This window comes from Cyanistes caeruleus, chromosome 2, assembly GCF_971803275.1.
Source record: "Cyanistes caeruleus chromosome 2, bCyaCae1.hap1.1, whole genome shotgun sequence".
NCBI classification, from domain to species: domain Eukaryota; kingdom Metazoa; phylum Chordata; class Aves; order Passeriformes; family Paridae; genus Cyanistes; species Cyanistes caeruleus.
Genome location: NC_141702.1, coordinates 65,689,155 through 65,708,719, shown reverse-complemented (window position 1 = coordinate 65,708,719; position 19,565 = coordinate 65,689,155). Strand labels below are relative to the sequence as shown.

General features: G+C 41.8%; 1 protein-coding gene across 3 annotated transcripts in view; it reads right to left on the bottom strand.

The window, feature by feature from the left end:
* Positions 1–326: 326 nt before the first annotated feature.
* Positions 327–19,565, bottom strand: part of GRM1 (glutamate metabotropic receptor 1) — a 179,641-nt gene continuing 160,402 nt past the window's right edge. Inside the window, exons 8-9 of one of the 3 annotated variants that reach the window (XM_086877582.1) lie at positions 11,938–12,018; positions 1,215–1,304 (exon numbers count right to left, since the gene is read on the bottom strand). In XM_086877582.1, the coding sequence (XP_086733708.1) occupies positions 11,958–12,018 (61 nt within the window). In that variant the 3' untranslated portion in view covers positions 1,215–1,304; positions 11,938–11,957. Of the gene's footprint in view, positions 1,340–11,937; positions 12,019–19,565 lie in introns of all 3 variants that reach the window. The other 2 variants (XM_086877581.1, XM_086877580.1) reach the window with 2 other exon arrangements.

Genomic DNA, 19,565 nt, shown 5'->3' with positions numbered 1-19,565 from the left:
CTCATATACAAGTAGCTTTGCTCCCCTGCACCACACTCTGCCCTTCCAGCTCCTGGGTGTGTTATTCCCATAGCAGATAGACAGCAGTCATGAGGTGTGCTAATGACTTCTCCAGGTCACACTTCCCAGAGTCCTTTTCAAGCACTGCCAAAAGAGGGTGTGACTAGGTGTGATTATATTTATTTTCCTGCATGTTTATCCATTTTTTTGTGGTTTTTTTTTGCTATAGAAGTTGTTCCTTTAATTTGTGCTTTGTTATGTTTTCCTAACATTTTCCCAAAGTACAATATTTTTATTTTTCACAGATAGAGAATCTTGAGCCCTCAGAATGGATTTTTTAATTTTCTTTTTGTTTAATTTTAGTTATTTAAGTGCAGGATTAATTTTTTGCCCTGTCATTTGTCACTTTGTTCTCTGCTCTCTCTCTCCCACAGCCCTGGGAGACTCGTCTCCGCAAGTTCTCCCAGGGGGCAGCTGCCGAAGTCCTTCCCATCTTGTCTCTTGCAGCATCTACAGGGTGGACGAGCTTTGCTTATAATCCCTCAGGATGACAGAGGCATAGGTCACATCTGGGGGTGTGCAGAGCACCGACTCCGACACAGGGGAGCTGGGCACGGAGCTGCCCGAAGCCACCGAATCCCGGAAAGGGGACGGGGGTGTCAGCGCCGGAGAGTCTTCGAGAGTCAGTTTGCTGGTTGCTGGCTCCTCATCCTCCTCCTCCTCCTCCTCTGTGTTCTTTTCATACACATATCCCTGAATGAGCTTCACCTTCTCACTCTCAGCTTCCTCAGCCGGGGGAGACAGGGGCTCCTCGCTGAAGGCAGCCACCTGGAAAGGCTGCAGGGGTGGCGGGGGTGGGCAGGCGGGCCGCACGCCATTCCCTGAGCCAGGAGCGGGGAGGACAGCGTTGAAGTCGGGGATGCCGGTGGAAAACTTGTTGACCACTCCTTGCAGCTGGTCCATGAGAGACTGTGGCTGCAGGGGCAGGGTCTTGGGGGACTGCTCAGGCAAGAAGAGTTGGGTTTCCTCCGCCGTGGCCTGCAGCGGGGGGGTCGTTGCCACCCGCCTGTGCACCACCATGGAAGGACTGCTGGACTGGTTGAGGTGAACGGGCTCTCTATCTTCTTCCTCCACCACATTGTACAGATTCTTACTGCTGATGTCGGTAAAAGTCAGACTTTGGCCGTGGTAGTCTTTAGTGAGGGGTTTGATCACCGCTGTCTGATTGCACCCTGTCTCCTGGTTCTTCACATGCACTGAGAGTCTGTGCCACGTATGTTCCCCCTTTGGATCTTGTCTTCCACCTGGTTCAGACCATGACACAGACTTTCCATTAGAACTATGAATAAAATAAAGATGGTTTATTTGCATTTACATTACGAAGACACAGGCAGTATAACAAACAAGCCTACAAAAATACTGATTGCTTTGCCTCATGAGTAAGCCTCCCCCCTCCAGTTTTTCATGTCCTCCCAGAAACACCACATGAGAAAACAACACTATGATTTTCATCCAAAAGTGATGCTGGTTATCCATCCTACAGCCAACCTGGAAAGGCTAGCCAGCGGGAAGGGCTCTGGGAGAGCCATCTGTGGTTTGAGGACTTGAGCTGTCGTTTGGTATCTAGGTTTGCTCATCATTTTGCAGTGGGGAAGAAAAAACACGGGAAAAAAAAATCACTGGAAAAGCTTTAATTAAACCTGATTTGCAGCTTATAGGAAATATTTTCAAGCTGTTGGAAGAAAAACAACCCACAGTCATAGCCTTTGGCAAACTGGGTAGAGAGATAAATTGTTGCTAACTCTTCCTTTCCCTTTTGTTCCCTCTCCCCCTCAGAAACAGATTAGCTAATAGAGAACTGAAGGACTCCCAGGGCCTCTGTCAGGTAGGAGGTAAATGCACTTCTTCCCAGGTGACTTTTATTTACAAACTAAAATTTGGGGACCGAAAACTGTTGTTTTGTGTGGGAAGAGGAACAAGCAGCAGCATGACCATGGTGAGTCAAACCCTCTGACTCCTCATACAGGCTGGGTCCCATCAAAACACTGGGCACTTTGGCCAGGTGAGGATCTGAGAGTCAGCCCTGAGGTTCTGCAGGTTTTTGTGTGTCCCTGTACCCTTGAAGGGAACAGCACTCAAAGCTGAGTGGCAGCTTGTGAGCAGCTGGTGGGACGGGGAGCTGAGCAGTGCTTTAGGGGACCGAGGAACTGTTTAATTGGAAGTCAGGCAGTAGAGACGGTTCACAAATTATAAAATACATTGTCTGGGTGGAAACCAGAGACAGAGAGAATTTACTTCTATTGAGATGATTTATTCAAAGCACCCTTATCTCAGGGATCTCATCCCTCAGGGCCCAGATGCAAACAAAGGGTTACATTTCAGACCCTGAGACTGCTGTGCAGATGGGAGACAAAGTGAGTGGGGGGCTGGCACTGCAGCCTCACCTCCTGCTATTGCACACACCAGAGGAGATCGTTTCCCCTAAAGCACTGCAGTATTGCTCTAAGCAGTTTGCTTTCCTTGCTCAGAGTCTTGTGGTTCTCTTTTTTAAGGAGTAAATAATTGCCACTTGAATTTTATAAAAAAACCCCATATTGACTGATTTTGTCATAGCTGGAAGAGACTGGTGCAACACATATAGTGTTGTAAATCTGTCAACACAGAAAAGAAATATACATGACAATGTGTCATTTTTCTGTCGAGCACTAAGTACTCCTGGAGAAAAAAAAAGTGGATTTTAGGTGGATCCAAGCTGGGAAGCTCATCTCCAACTCCAGACTCCAAATGCTGGACCTGTGACTCACCACCTCTGTGGGAAATGGGGCACAGGAAAGGACCATTCTAAAAAATTCATAACTCCCCAAAGCATGTAGTTGGTAAGACCTGAAGCTGTTTTGATTTAGAGCTTTAACCTAAGAAATAAGACAGCCACATTCCCAGCTGAAGAAGGAAACCTCTATATTATAGTGATCAATGAAAAGATAAGAATGAAAGTTTAGAAGCATTCCTGTTTTGATCAAATGAGCTATGGTACGACTTTTTTTTTTTTTTTTTTTTTTTTTGAAGTGCTATAAAGATAAGCAAATGAGTGTATCTCTTGGGTGTGAAAGATTTTTAAAGTAATGTTTAACATGCCAAGAACAGCAAACTCTTCACACAGAAACACATTTGGTCTACTTTAACTTCAAAACAAGTCTCTTCTTGTAGAGAGGAAAATAAGTCAAGTGCTCTTGTATTTTGCTGATGCTGTGGCTTACAAATACTGCAATGGGCTTTTCTAAAAAATTATGATAATTATCTGTTTCCTTTTATGCTAAGTCCACTTCTGCATCATTTGTTACTTCATATCTAGTTTTGGTGCATCGCCTTACTTTTGAATCCCTCCTCACACCATCTGTTTTTTCTCTATCTCATTTTATTTCCAAGATTTTTTATTTTACATCAAAGGCAAGCACAGCTATTTTAAGGAAATCACTACCTCTGTCTTCAAGTCTTGCTCCTATTTAGTTCATTTCCCTCTCCCTCACTCTCAAATTCTGCTCTTACTTCTTTCTTCTGTAACACTCCAGAGTCTCAAGTCAATGGCCATGCTTAAACTGTGCTGGGACTGCAATGTCCAAATGTGAGAAAATAATTTCATCAGGATTTGTCTGGTAGCAACTTGCTCCTTGGGAAGAGCTGGTGCTGCTGACACACCTTGCCTCTGCTTGCCAGACCTTACTGCTCATGGCTCCAATGGCCTCATGACAAAGAGCTTTAGGGCTGCAGTGGCACTCTGGGATCCATTTGACAAGATCCATAGATTATTTGCCTCAGATTATTGTTCCAGTTCTTTCTCTCCACTTGCTCTTCTTGCTATGTCCAAGCACTGCTAGCCTGTTAATGAGGTGGATGACTCCACTTTGAGATGGAGTCCCAAGCCTGTCATAGAAATATCTGAGCTCTGTCTTGTTGGATGGTTGGCAGGGGTTCACACTGAGTTTGACACATTCAGGCAGAATTCATTGTTAACATGCAAGAAAAGGACTTGTTATGCTGGAAAAAAAGCAGCCATCTTGAATATCATTAATTGACATTTAGACAAAAAACAAACAAAAAAAAAAAAAAAGCAAAGATGGGTCTGCAAAAGTTCAGACCTGAACTGAGTGTCAGTGAGAGAAAGAGTTGTCTCACTTGTGCAAAGAAATGATGACAATCCTGACTGCATGGTCACCATTTGCTAAGGGATTGCCTCTTTTGAAGGAAACATCCACTGGAGAAGGTCAAGATCAAAATAATCTGCCTGGGATAATGGAAGAAGGGATAGTTTTCCACACAAAGGCAACAGAGAGTACCACAAGAGAGCACACACAGCTGGAGTATAGGAAACCCGATGTTCAATTTTGCAGTGACAAGATGGCACCAAGCGGTGGTTTCTTCATTTTATCGATAGGATGATTACCCAGTTCATGTCCACCATGTATTTATTCATCTTTCCTAACTCTGTCCTTTCTCCTGTCAATTTGTCATGGGATTTAGACTTCACACTTTCTGCATAGAAGTGAACTTCTTGGAGTCTCAAGGGATCTTAAGGTTTGTACTTGCTTATAGCCAGTGTAACGCTCCAAGTACTATTTCTTCAAATCCTCCCATCCAGTCTACAAGTTCAGACAGATTCCTGAATATCCTTTCAGCACATTGGGTGAGTTTGCTTTTGCTTATAGGCAAGAACAATTTAGATGCTTTTTCTCAATTTTCACCTTTCAGCTTTACCTATGTGTTTTTTATTTTGGGGGAAATAGAAGTAAATATATTTTTGTGTGAGTTTTTATTAGTTTCATGGGCAGAGCAATTGCTATTTTTGATAATTAAAAATTTTGCTTCTAATACATACACAGATCTCTTTAACATACTCTCTGCATGACTCTGGGGCACTTTCAGCTTTCTTTCTTTATTATAGACAATAAACAGGATGGAAAACGACTTCAGATCCTGATAGTTACTTGCTTTCTTTACATTCTTTAAAAGAACTAATGCACCCAAGTCTGAGACTATGTTTCAAAATACTCAGTTCAAAATGGTTCAGAATGCCTGCCCAACAGTAGCACATGCCTATAACTTGTTAGACAGCTCACTGTTCACTGTTAAGCATCTCCAGATGCCCAAAATCTGGCCCCTCCTTGTGACCAGGAGCTCCCCAGACCCAAGTACAGTTTCAGGTCAAGAACAGAGTCCTGCTCTTGCCAGTTCCTGGAGGATCTGACCTTTCTGGCTTCCTTGGAGCAGTGTCAAGTCTGTGTACTCCACAACAGTTGGCTCCTCTCCATACTGCAGGATTCTGAAGATGCCTTACTTTAGATGTTGGATAGAAAAGGTTTCTTACATCTCAGAGGCTGAGTGCTTCTGAGGTGAAAAATTATTGACCCATTAGTCTAAGATAAGTTAGAGATCCAGGGCACAGAGAATTAAATCACCTTTGAATCCTGAGTTGAGTGCCTGAAATTTTGTCTTTTTGTTTTGTTTTTTTCCCATTATTTTTTTTCCTCTCGGACATTTAATGCATAATAATCCCTAATTGATAACACATTAAATAGTTAAGCAGAGCATATATTCTGATGAGGTTAACTCCAAGAACCCACAGGCAGGAAAATGGCTTCAGATGCTGTCAGTCAAAATGCTTGAGAAAGAGCCCTTTCTGTTAAACAGGAAGGAACATTCCTTGACATGTTAAGAGTTCATCCCCTGTTTGGTCCTTTCAGAAGTGGTGGTCTGCAATCTTCTCCAAGTGGCCATGACCTGAGGAAGAATTTTAAGCTTGCTGAGATGAATGATACAGTTATTTGAGTCAGCTTGGTGGTGTTAGACAAGAGAGAGCAGATTTATTATATAAGGCTGTTTTCTGGGATTTTTTTTAAGCAACAATGGCAATTAACCAGAGGAAGAGATCATAGAAGAAATAATAAATATTACCTGTCTTTCATTGCCAGCCTAATGCTTTGGCCCAACCTACCTCTTTGTAGTCACCGTAGTAACTGAAATGCCACAGCCAGTAGGAAGCACTGGGAGAACCTGGCAGTCCCTTCTATCACGATGAAATTTTAGGAGTTAATATAAAATGCAAACTGAGAAGCCTACCAACTTTGTAAGGAAAACTTAACTCTGAAACAAACCCTGAACTGTCTTACTAGCAACCAGAGGAGGTCAGTGTCAGGTACAGCCCAGTCACCAAAAGCCGCTTCTCCCTTCAGAGAGCCCCGTTACAGCCGCTGACAGCTGGCTCTGGAGCGCAGCACATGCACAGCTGTCTCTGGGCACTGACACAGAGGTGAGCAGCCTTTGGAGGAGTGGGACGCAGAGCAAGAAGAAATGCCCTGTTCAAAAGCTGTGCATTGGATAAAAACCTTTCTCATCCCCACACAACACTTGCTGATGGATGTCGTCGTAGGGGAGCCAGTGGAGGAGTTTCTGCTCTGCCACAAAGGCAGTGAGTAAACTACAAACTTTCTCCACCTCTGCAGTCACGTAAGTGGCAATGAGCCTGACTAAATCTCTGTCCCATTGCTGCCTCACTGTTCCCAGGGCCTAAGCTAACAAGCCTAAAATTTAAGACTAATACCTGCACTGCAGCACACTGCAGGTGCTTTGTTGGTATCCCCAAGGTGTCTTCCATTATTGTCTCCATTTCAGTAATGCCGCTGGGGCATGAAATTTGATTAAGGGAGTGAGCAGATTTTAATCCAGGGTAGTGATATGTCCCTGCACTGAGCAGCTGCTCCTCTCAGAGCTGCCACAGCCAGCTCTGATGCTCATTAGCAAAGCAAGCCATGCTGGTCTGCGTGTTCCTACAAGCCTAACTTCTAAATACTGGTTCTAAGGACACATCTCTGAAACCTGGGTTGGTAAAACTTCTCTGTACTCTCTCATGAGTGAGGGAGCCATCATCAATCACATCTTGTGCATGCTCAGGATTTTTGCCTCCTATAATCACCTAAATGAAAAAAGAATCACAAACCAATTTCAGCCTTAGCTCGTTTACACTATAATCTCTATCTTGTGGCAAGAGGAATTTAAAACTGTTCTCACAGCATGGCTCCAATGCTTTTGTTAGTGATGTATAATTAGAGCAACGTTTAACCTCCCACTTGTGTTTCTGGAAATTTAAACTACTTAACTAACTTTTTCTTGTTGTTCCTCTCCCCCCAACACTCCCCTGCTTTTTTTTTTTTTTTTTTTTGTTTGGACACAATTGCCTTGGACATATTGGTCAAAATATTCTATGTAAATTAGAGCACTGCTTTAAATGTATGCTTACATGTATGCTTACACTGCTACACAAAATATAGGAAAACATAATGCTGTCACACTGTCTTGCCAGGGTACAATTTGATGATATTTAGAGGTGCTGTGAGTGAGCTCAAGTCCAGAGCTGCCTTTCCAACTCTCTGTCTAGCCACTGGTTTATGTAAAATAAATGTAACATATTAATTTCCTTCATAAGTTACTCTGATGCAGAAGTTAAGTATTGCTTTGTCTGAGTTACACTTAGGCTTTCTAATGTGTATTGACCCTATTGATAATTGGGGTATTTTTCTCTTTTTTAAATTGAAATTTTAACATTATAAAGTCTGTAATGTGGATGCAGTAGCTGTGCTGAGGCTGAGTATCCTGTGATGAGATCCTGGTTTCCAGCCAGAGGGGCTCCAGGCTGGGATCAGGCCCTTGGGCAGGATCAGAGGCTGGCAGCCCCCCTCACCTCTCTGCTCTGGTCACCCAGATGGGGAAAGCTGGATCCAGGAGTCACTGGATCACTCACTTTATGTTTGTGCTACCATAGAAGTGTATTGCTGCTAGGCTCATACCTGGCCCTAGGGGTAGGGAATTACATCCAAATCCAACAGCTCAGATATAGCCAAGTGTCCCAAAATAAGTAGATTTATTCACTTTGAGACTTAACAATAATTTTTATGTACAGAGGTGCTTTTGTACAGCTTTGAATTTGGGGGTTGGGAGGAGTGAAATGGGCAGTGCATTGCTTCAGTGTATTTGAAGTCTCACAACTTCAGCATGTATCACAGATCTACCTTGCTCAACAGAGATGTGAGAATATTACATTGATCATGTATATGAAGGTCTGACTGATAATTATAGTTACTACTAGAAATTTGTAGTCTCATTTGAAATACAGAAGCTGTGTCACATTTCAGTCATCCAATATTAGTGAAAAAAACTTGCTACACCTGTGTGTTCATTAGGTATTTTGAAAAACCTAATTTGAAAATATCAAATAACTACTGAAGTGTTGCTTTGAGAAAACAATCTAATAGATAATACTAAGTTCAGGATAATAAACAATTTGTCAGAAACAGCAAGAAAATTCATCCAGTGTTCAAGAAATGAAGATGAGAAACCTGAAAATCAAAGTGAAATTAAAGTGTTCTTAGTAGTGAATAGATTTTGAATCTGTTTATTTTATTTTTATTAATAAGTAAACCCCACCTCATATTCAGAATGAATTCATCCTACTGAATTATTTTTGTATTTTATTAAGGATAATAAAGTTAATGAAATAATAGTATAAATCATCATAAGTCCTCTGTTATCAACGAAGAAGCACATTTTGTGTTATCTGAAGGTGTGTTTCCTGCTTCAAATTCAAATAAATGTTTATGACAGTGCAGCCAATGCCAATGCCTGAGCTGAAGAATTTATTCTGACAGGCTCAGAAGAGAGCTCAGTTGATAGAACCTGAAAACTGAAAAGTACAATGTTTTGAGCAAAGGAACCTGGAAAGCTTAGGAACATTCGAAGAAAATGCTAGAATTAAATTCATTTACAAAAAGTGTAGGTGGGTGCAACTAAGGCAAAATAGTTTTGTAGGACTGTGAAGATCAAGAACCTTTAAAAAACATTTCATCAAAAGAAATGCCATGGAGCTGCTGTTGAATAAGAAACACTAATTAATGAGCTTTGAATAGAATAAAACCACGAAAATTGCCCATGAATTCTGTATTCCTCACTCAACAAAATGGGGAATACAGAATTCATTCAAAAGCATTCAAAAGCACCACACCATGGTGCAGAGATCAGGAGGTCTTTCCTATGAATGCAGTTTAATAGTAATTAAGACAGTTGGAGGTTTTCCCTTGCTTTCTGTAATCCTCTGTGGTTCTGATGGAAAATTATTTGGGTCACCATGATTTTACCAAAAAGATATTGACAAGCTGAAGGCTGTATAGTGAACAGCAATTAAAAAAAAAACCACTGGGGACATAGGATAGGGTGCGTGAGATAAAACTAAAATAACTGAATATATTCTGGTTTTTTTCAAGCATCTGAAAGGCATTAGCACCAAGGCTGAAAGGTATTTCACATGGTATAGAGGTGCCCAACTGAGACCCCTAAATGAAGCTACAAAAGGGCCAAATTATACTGCACACCCAGAATATTTCCTAGTCAATAGCTGTATCAGAGAAGGAATAATTCCTGATGAACAGAAAAGCCTGTTGTCCTGGATATTTCCTGCCAAAAATTGTGTAACTCTTGCAGAGGTAGTGGTCAATGAGGTCCTTCTTCCACAATAACTCGACAGATTCTCTGGAATACTTGAGAATAAAATAAATACCCAACAGTTTAAACGGGGCTTAAAGGGCCATCAGAGTTGCCTTAACCTGCCAGAATTTTGAGTGCTTAACCCTGTGGCAAACTTAGCCAAGTTGCCACAGGAAGCTTAGTCGTGAGGCCTCTTGTTTGTAATGTACAGCTCTGCCTAATAGGCTGCAGTAGATGGAGCAGCCTGTGAAGCCTGTGGGTTTTTTGGGTGTATCTGAAGGTTTCCATGGTAACAAATGTGCAGCTTCTGAAGAAAAGAGCCCTGAAACTCCGAGCTGATGCTTCTGGGTTTTCTTAATACCATAATAAAATTTTACGATTCTGTATTTTGATGATTCTGCATTTCTAACCATCTCCAGCACTGTACGGAGAATGGAAATGAACATTAGTGAAAAAAATGATGTTAAGTACCATATGCATCAAAACACAAGACAGTTTCAAGAGTCTGCATCTCCTTCCTTGTAGGTGGGAGCTGAGGGAAGCCACAGCACGCATGGTGATTTCTAGCATGTTGGGATGACGAAGCAGGGCCTCCTAAGGAAAATCTGTTCTTACAAGCTGCTGGAGTTCTGCTGAATGAGACTGAGGCTGGAGAGCAGGTGGTGATGATGGACAGCTGGTGATATGATGGACAATTTGCTGCTCCAACTGGGCTGTGTGGCCACAGGGAGCCCAGGTTGCTGGTGGAGGACGTGCCCTTCCCTGAGCCACAGTGCCAGGCCTCTGAACACATCGGCCCTGGCTGGAGGGAGAGAGAAGCCTGAGGGGCAGGGAAGGGCAGAGAAGATAAAATAGGAAGCTTCATGCTCAGCAGATCTGAAAAGCTCCCCTGTTTCTTGAAGCAGCTACCACAAGCATTTGCAGACCCATTGACAGGTTGAAGTCCCATCAGAGGTGTTTCTCAGGAGCTCAGGAGGATAAGGATTCTTTTTTTTTTCCAAACTGAAAAAAAATATCCCAAGCATGGTCATGCAAAAAACAAGAGGTTCAGTTTTCCCTGTGTTCAGGAGTTTCACAGCTTGTGCCCATGCTTTCTTGAATAGAATCTCTTGTTGCATTTGCTTTCTCCTCCTAATAGTATGCCTGTGTTGGACTCCTATTTGAATTTCCAGACAGACAATTGGTGATCTGTACCCTGAGACCCTGCAGCACTTGTTACAGTTCAGAAAAGAGGGGCATATTGTTCTGACTAGAAGATAGTAACAAATAGTTTGTACTGCTCCTTACACTGCCTATTTACAGTTTGCCTTTCAGGGTGCCAAATCTAGTTGCTGCACAAGCCCTGTAAAGCCATCACGACTGCTCCAAATGTACGATGAGTTTTGTGGATTTCTTCTGATCTGCAAATCAGAGGGGCAGGTTGGATTGAGTTAATATTGCTGCTGCATGCCCACAAATTGCATAGACTCTCACAGACATACACAGAGCTAGGATGCTTTGCACTGCCCAGAGCAGTGCAACAGCATCTCTGGTTGCAGCGAGCAGCACTGCCCAAAATGCTGTGTCAGTGGATCACAAGCATCTTTCCACCGAGTCACTGCACAATCTTCCCTGGGGCAGGGAGCAGGACTGTTTCACATCTGCTGCTTATCAGATAGAAATGAGCACAGATCTAGAAGAAATGAGGTGAAGCCCTTCTGTTTTTGCAACTGCTTGCTTGTTTTCTCCACAGTGTTTGTGTTTGCTCAGAGAGGGCAGTATTTGCTCTTCTTGCTTCTGAAGAGCTGAACTTCTCTATTATTGTTTGCTGAATGCAGAACTATGCAGAATCTGAACATCTTTCAGAAATTACAACAGAAAAAATGATTCATTGCTATTATTTTGAGATGCTGTTTGTTCCTATGCCAAGTCCTGCTGGTTTTATTTACATGTGCCTTCTTGTGATTTCCCTGTTTTCTGCAAATCCCACCAAACAAGTGCTTTCTGCGTTCCCTCAGCTGGGTCTGCAGCCATGGTTAGCTAACAAGCACAGGTTAGCAAGAGCTGTGCACGGCAAAGGTGTCTCGCCATGTAAAGCACACAGGATAGTGTCATCTCTATGCAAACTATGAAAAGGAGAAAAATGTTGGCTAAATGGAAAAAGAAAATTAAATTAGTACAAAAAAAGAGGACATATTTGCAAAGTTGTAAGCATTTAGAAATAAAAAATAAAAGCTGAAAAAAAATTGTTCAGTGTCCTCTTCATCAAATCTGGACAATGTTTGAAGTACTGTGTGAAACAAGGGGACATAAGCAAATTTCCCATCTTTAACGGCATGCACCACATTTGTCCCATCATTAGACATAGTAAACCAATGAGAAAAAGAAAGCAAGGGGTAAAACCACTCTTTGTCATGCAGCTTCTCTTACACATTCACTGCAGGGATTTTTCAAAGCTGCACATGTGCCGACGGACACTGGCTGGTGGGCGAGAACTCTGGCTGCCTCTTCCTGAAGATTAAAAAGAAAAAGACACCCAGTGAGTGGCTATACACATGTGCACACATGGTGGCTATACCACTCAATAGGTGCCTCCCTGACCTATGGCTGTGGGCTTTCCCATCTTGTATCCTCTTGTCACCTCAGCTTCCACATAGATTTCTCCTTGGCTCCAGCACAATACTGTTTAAAATAGATTTTCATGATGCTCACTCTGCTTCCTGTGCTGAGCCTCGATGCACTTTACATACCAGATGGCAGGGCTGCTGTGCATCTAGCTGTCAGAGGAACTTCACCCCTGGTATTCTCAATATAGGATGAAATGATGAAAAAAGGAGCACCTGCCCTTCACATCATATTTACAAAAGCATCACCAAAAGCTTTTGCTGGTGGGGTTTTTAATATATACTCAGCTTCTGCCTTTTCCTTTGTCTCTCTTCCTCTAATCTGTTTTTCTAAATGTTTCTTTTACTTTCAGAGCATTGGCTGAATAGTCACTGACTTTCATTGTATGTGATTTCACTGCTGTGCTTCTTTTTTTTTTAAAGGAAGCATTTGGTTTATTGAGGTAGACACAAAATGAATAGTCTCCTAAACACTTTATCTGCAATGGTAATTCAATACAGAATTGCAGATTGCAGTTTGGGCTGTTAATATAGGATGATTTCCACTTCATTTTTCTTTTCTTTCTTGTCCTGTCAAGCAGATGCAAATTCTCCTTTGTGTTCCCCAGTATCAATAAAAATAGTATACACACACGCACGTGCTTCGACAAAAATCTCAGGTATTTTTGCACATGGAATGTATCACTGAATTTCTGAAAAAAAATAATAAAATAAAATAAAATAAAATAAAATAAAATAAAATAAAATAAAATAAAATAAAATAAAATAAAATAAAATAAAATAAAATAAAATAAAATAAAATAAAATAAAATAAAATAAAATCATCGTTGTATTGCAAATAAAATGCAAATCGAAATTCAGCACGTCTCCCCATCAAACAGTCATAGTGCATGCTTGCCAGACTTCCATGTACCTCAAAATGACAGATTCATGGATGGTGTGTGCATGTACTACATACTCAGTACATGAGCTGAACAAGCCATCCTTCTCACCATGTTCTAAAGCACAGGAGCACAGCATGATGTACACAGAACACATGCATTCCCATTTGGGAGAGGTAGATGCCTCGAGATGACTTCTGAACTATTATGAATAAAACACAAATAAGACATTCTGCTGAGCAATTTTGCCAGCCTGATTACTTTGAAGCCTCTAGAAAAATTAAATTTCTTGCCAGGTGTAATGAGATCACTAAGATTTGAAAATTTAAAAGTGATCATGATTAGGAACTTAGCTACCATGCTCTCTCCTCTGCCTTATTAAAGTTACAGGGATTATTAGGCTTCTGATTAGACAGAATATTCACCACCTCTATAGTCTTCCAATTTTCTTAATCAACTGAGAGATTAAGAGCTTTCTACTTCCCATGCTTTTTGTTCAGTCCCGGGAGCTAATTTTACAAAACAGGTAGCAACCTGCAGTTGATTATCTGAGAGTAAAGCCCAGATCTAAATGTATTTCACACACCTGCAGTGCTATATGCTCAACAGAGGGCACACAGCACACACAGCCGTGCTTAGGACCATGGAAAATGTGGAAGGCTTTTGTTTCAGAGCACTGCCTGGAACTTGGATCTTTCTGAGTCAACAGGCTTTGGCAGCCGTCATTCCTCAACTGCTGCCATTTGCTGTCATTTATGGCTTACTTAGCTGCACCCCCTTTGTGTTTTTTCTTATTCAAATATATCCCTGTAGTGAGTTCAGAGCATTTGGTTCTCCAAGCTTTGGGCATTTGTAGGTCTTGTTATGAAATCCTTGTAAGTGAAAGGAAGAAAGAAGCCTGCTTCCTCAGGCAGTTCAAAATGCCTCAAAACATGTTCAAAATAAAGCAAGCTCCTCTCTTACTTTGACTGCAGCTGTGCTCCTCAGCCAAAATCAGACACAGAGGTTACAGCTAATAGAGAATGCAAACCCCAAATGCCTGGCCAGGTTTGCATTCTGGAGGAGGTTGTTGCTATTGTTAAAATGCTGTCAAACTCCATCAAAGCAGTGCTCTGCCTTTTGATCAAGGTCAGGGGTGATCCCTACATGGTGATGCACAGCATACACCCAACAGAAATCACCTAAATCTCAGAGTTCATGCTTTAGTAGAATTTGAATTTATAGTGAAATTTAGATTTATAGTATGGGAAATGTAGTGCATGTGTTGATTGTATTTCAGTGAATTATTTTCCAATTATCAAAACGATGCCAACTGTAAAAATAATACCTTTTGATGCACTGAATATGAAATATCCTTGTAGGTTTTCTTTTATCTCCTTAGTAGTGTGTGCTTATACTGTGGAGCTGTGATGCAGAATTAATGCCCAGATCTCTATACCTTTCTTTTTTTTTTTCCTTTATTTTTAATGATGACAATGTATCCCTGCTTCTTTCTCCTAGCCTTGCAGGCAATAATGGCAGTTCACATACATTTCTCTGGTTATAAAACATTAGATACTCTGCCCATCTTTACAATATGAGGATTAATGAGTCATTTTGAGGGCAGTCTTCTCAAGGGTAATTCCTGCCGAGTAGTTATTTGTATCCTGAGCCTAGAGGCAGGATGGATCTTCTGTGCATTTGAACAAGGAGCTGGCATACCATCATGAAAGTGTCTGAGTTGCTTTATAAGGAGCCCCTGGGTGCAATAACAGGGAGTCTGGCAGAGGAAGCAGGGTGGCAGTGCAGAGGGCTCCTGAAAGAAGTGGCTTAATTGCTTTACTTTATGTTCTTTGAAGCAGAAAAATGCTTCTGGCTAGTCATTCAGAACAGGGTAGGTAACAAGCCTGTTGAAATTTGCAGTGAGGAATATAAAGGATCTGAGGGAAGAGTCACTCTTGCCACCATTTTTCCTCTTAAGTGTAAATGAATCATCCCACGAGGCAAACAGCTGCGTCAGGATTATAGGAAGTGTAAATTGCTATCTGCAATGTTTTACATCTGAGCAGCTGTTAAACTAGAAACATTCACCTTCTGCTCTGGAATTACTCTCTCTGCTCAATCAGACTCCCCAACAGGCACAAATTGAATGAATCTATGTGGTGCCCAAGAAAACTGAGATGCAGTACACTGTGCTACTTATCTTTGGAAGTCATGGTCAGAGATCCTCCTCACTAGCTGTAAAAAAATCTTTCACGTTCCCCACATGAAAAAAGTACAGAATAGCATATCACCAGCATTTGTTATATCTCGTTTGAAACAACTGGCCATTAATAACATTAGGAAGAAAGTAAAGTGGGGAGGATAGTCAAGGGAATTTAACTGATAGCCCTGAATAAATTCCTCATTTTAAGAACTTATATATAACTCCTAGCTGTAGTGCAGGAAAGGAGAAGGAAGAAGCCTTGCACTGTGTGCCCTTGGCACACTGCCTCACATTCAAGAGCAGCTCCTGCTCTAGCACTCAGATTGGCTGTCCTCTGCACTCCCAAAGACTATCTCAGCAGCACCACAAACTTTCTGGTCTGCATTTCACCTCCTCAGAGCTCTAGCAGTCTGCAAGGTGACTGGGTAGGCAAGCAAACCTCATGTCAGAACCAGACTACTAAGTGTTCAACCAAACTCTCATCCCAAATCCTCATGCCTCTCCAGTTCCAGTATCTTCCTAGGAAGAAGAATGTTCCTCTTCAGATGTTTGTGTCCTTGAAAGGTCAGGTTTTATGTACAGCTGTCATGGCTGGATCAAAAGATATCTACATAAAAAGAAGGAAGGCCATGTGCTTTTGCTGTAGGATGATGAGTTGAATTTTCAATGCCTTTTGTATGAGGTAGAACCTGATAGAAGATTTCTAAGCCAAACAATGAAGTTGGAAAGATGGGCAGATTCTTTGTACAAATTAATTTTTAAAACATAAGTCCTGAATTCCAGTCTAGATGTCTGTAAATAATTGCTTTGGGTTTTAAATTAATTATGCTAATCAATGGCACAGCAACAAGTTTGGGAGAGAAGAGCCGTGTATAAGTGTCGAACTACCCCATGACAATAGAAAGGAATCTATAGGGTTATTCACCCTCACCCAGAAGAGTGAGGCATGTGGATAATTATCACCCACAGAGGACTGAAAAGCTGGAGGGATTTCATGGCATACCCTTTCTGTCGAGGTGTGAGCATCTGCTGAAGAGGACAGAAGGGTCAAGGTCACCAAGGAAAACATAATCCCAGAAGGATGCCCAGAAAGACCTGGCACTGAGCTGGATAGTGAAGATGGAGAGAAGGCCGTGTGTCCTTCAGGTCACCCTAAGGCAGCAGAAGCCAGCTGTGTGCTGGGGGAGAGCTCTGGCCCTCCCCAGTTGCTCCCTTCTGCTACTCCACCTTCCCCTCTGTGTCAGCACAACCCTTGGTGCAATTATTCAGTCATCTGGCAGGGAATGACAGGGACAACTAATCTGGGTCACAACTATGCCAGAAAAAGAAAGGAGAAAGAAAACCCTTCTAATTTCCCAATTTGAGTTTATAGCATGGCTGTCCAGATTCTTGTCCCTGCATAGATGAAGTGATGGCATGGGATAAAGGAAGGCTTTGAGTGTCAGTTCTGGCTTATGGCAGCTTAAAGCATTTGTGGATTTACAGGCTATGATAGCCCAAAGCAGCTGCAGGAAAATCTCTTGGCTGTTTGGGATGGTGGCATGAGAGATTTTTGAGATATCTTATATAACACTAAGGATTAAGAAATGTATATAGGCTTTTGTTTCAGAGGCTATGGGAAAGCGCAGGAGGAAGGACTGCTCAGTGCCTGGGGGGCACAGAGATGCCTGAGGACACACCAGAGCCTGTACTGGGCCTGGTGCAGGAGCTCTGACTGAACACCCATGCAATCCCTCCCTCCAGCCCACGAATGAACATGCCAGCTGGGCACGAGAGCTCAAGGCTCAGCGGGGCTAATGCCACCCACACACCTCGTCTGCTCACTGGGCACGTCCTGCGGCGTTTGCGCCGCTGTGGCCGCGCTTCCAGGAGTACCCCCCTGTCAGTCCTTGTCAGTCTGCTCGAGGTGCATAACCCCTCTAACAGGGGTCTCCACAGCCTGTGGGATTTGCTTTCTTTGGTTTGGTTGGTTGTTTCCTGGGTGTGTTTGCTATCTGGTTAACTTGTCTGGGAGACTTTGAGTTGCAAAAAAATGAATAATGTGAAATAAGTCTCAATTTCCAGACAATCCTTTCTCTGCGAATGCAAGGCTTGCAAGCCAGCCAGAACAGGCTGAATGGAACTACCTGAAGATTTGGGTTGTGCCAGGAAAAAAAATGGCTAGAAGATAACATAGAAAAAAAAAATAAATCCATTCAAGTAGAGGGGAAGACTAACAAGAACACCAAGTAAGAAAGTGTGAACATTCTTGGCTTTAATACACCAAGGACGAGGAAAGATTAATAGTGTTGGGTAAAGAGAAGGAGGATGTACTAACTAGAAGGTGGCTTGTAGATGATTATTTAAACTGAACCTGAGATTCTCTGGGGCTGATCAGTCTGAAGTTGCAAACACCAGCAAACAATCTACTAGTGAGGAGTTGCTATAATCAGATCAAGGGACACTTGTTTTGATAGAGTTTATGATCAGCTTTGACATCTCTGGCTGTGGTGCTGCAGCACAGCTGTGCTAAACTAATAATTTGCTGCTGAAAGGGACAACTCTCACCCCTGTTCCCCAAACCATGGGCATCAGGGACAGTTTATATGGTGCTGACATTAGTGCTTATCTGACCTTGAAATCTGGCTCAAGGAATTCAACAGACAGTAATTAATTTTCTTTTCTTTTTTCCTCTTTCTAAGGTTAATTTTATATGGTGGAAGAAAGCCACATTCTGCACACCACAGGAAAAAGAACCACAGAGAGCAGAGAAGGGGAAACAGCTTAAGAAGAGATAAACTGAAGCAGTTAGCTAGAAATGGCAAATTATCTATAAAGAACTAACAAGAAACCTGGAGTTTCAGTTGTCAAGTGGGCTTTAAAGTGAAAAATTGTGTGATTACTTTCAGCCTGCACAATTGTTTGCTGTTTACAGTGATAATGACTTTTAACCTATGTTTGTCAGGTGTGGGAGGCTGAATGCCAGAGCACATATATGTTCTGAAGAATTAGTTGACTTGTTATTTCAAAATTAAATAGTCTCTAACAACTTTAATGTGGAGGCAGATGTTATATTGATGCAATATACTTTCAACCCACACTTAAAGAGGTTTCTTAGAGTCCTTTGGCACAGCAGAGTACCTAGCTTCTCATGCTGGCCATGTTTATTAGTGACCCTTTGAGAGTGTATGTCCTCGGTGTGGTGGAGTCTGTTCTACAGACAAACCTTGGTCTGAAAACCCTAAAAAAAGATATGACAATGAAGAATTTTCCCATTCTGAGTCCTTGAGGCACAGAGGTAAGAACACAGAGAACAGAAGGGAATATGGTCAGATCTCTGCTCTGGTTGTGAATAGTTTTCCATGTGTTTGGGACAGAGGGAACACAGAATCAGAAGACAAGTGAAAAAAGCATCACTCCATACTAGCTAAAAAAGAAAAGAAAAAAAAAATCATCACTCTTCCCTTTACAAACTCTTAAATCCCCAAGAACAAAAATATAGGAAAGCAAGTTGCTCCATTACTCGTGTCTGAGGGACAGACATTTAGCAAGACTACACCCAGACTTTGGACTGAGTAGTGCACCAGAAGTTAGTCTTTGCTTTGCCATATCCATCACATCCATAGACAGGTATTTGTAAATGAACATGTCTGAATCTGCAGATTTAATTTCTAAGAGGGTGTAGAGTGATGCCCACCTACATTGCCTTAACAGAGACAGACCCTCTTCTCTCTCTGGGGACAGGATTCATTTGTGAATTACAGAGTCTGGCAAAAAAATCATTTGCTTTGTCAGCATATGATCATAATATCTGCAGTTTGTCTTGAGGTGTTTTGTTTTGTGAGGCATCCCTGAACAAAGGGGAGAGCTCATCACAAGAAGGGATAAACTTGGACAAGCCAGAATGCAAAATGCCTTTCTCATCAGTGAAAGAGAAGACATGCAAGTGTTGTCCCCCTCTCATGTGCCTCTTATGTTTCCCTTATGTGCAGGTAAAAGGATTAAATAAATAAGCAGTATTTCTGCATTTCACATTAGTAACTTTGTACTGAATTGTTGGGATGAATCAAAGGTATTTTTCAGATGTCTTAATTTAAGAGCAGAAACAAACTCTGGTATTAACTGTATATAGATGTGTATAATACTTGTGCTGTTTTATAGTCTTGTTCTTACATAAAGAATATCAGAGATCCACATGATATCCTTCAGTACCCAAGTTTTTTCACCCCTAAATCAGCTCAAAGATGTATGAAATCACAAGGTGGCTCAGAGACCCCTGCAGAATAAATGCTTGCAGAACACCCTGCATGTTTATTCTAGCAAGTATTTGTACATGAATTTATCACGTATTTGTGAAATGTCACAGCTCTCAATGTTTCTGCTGAGCTG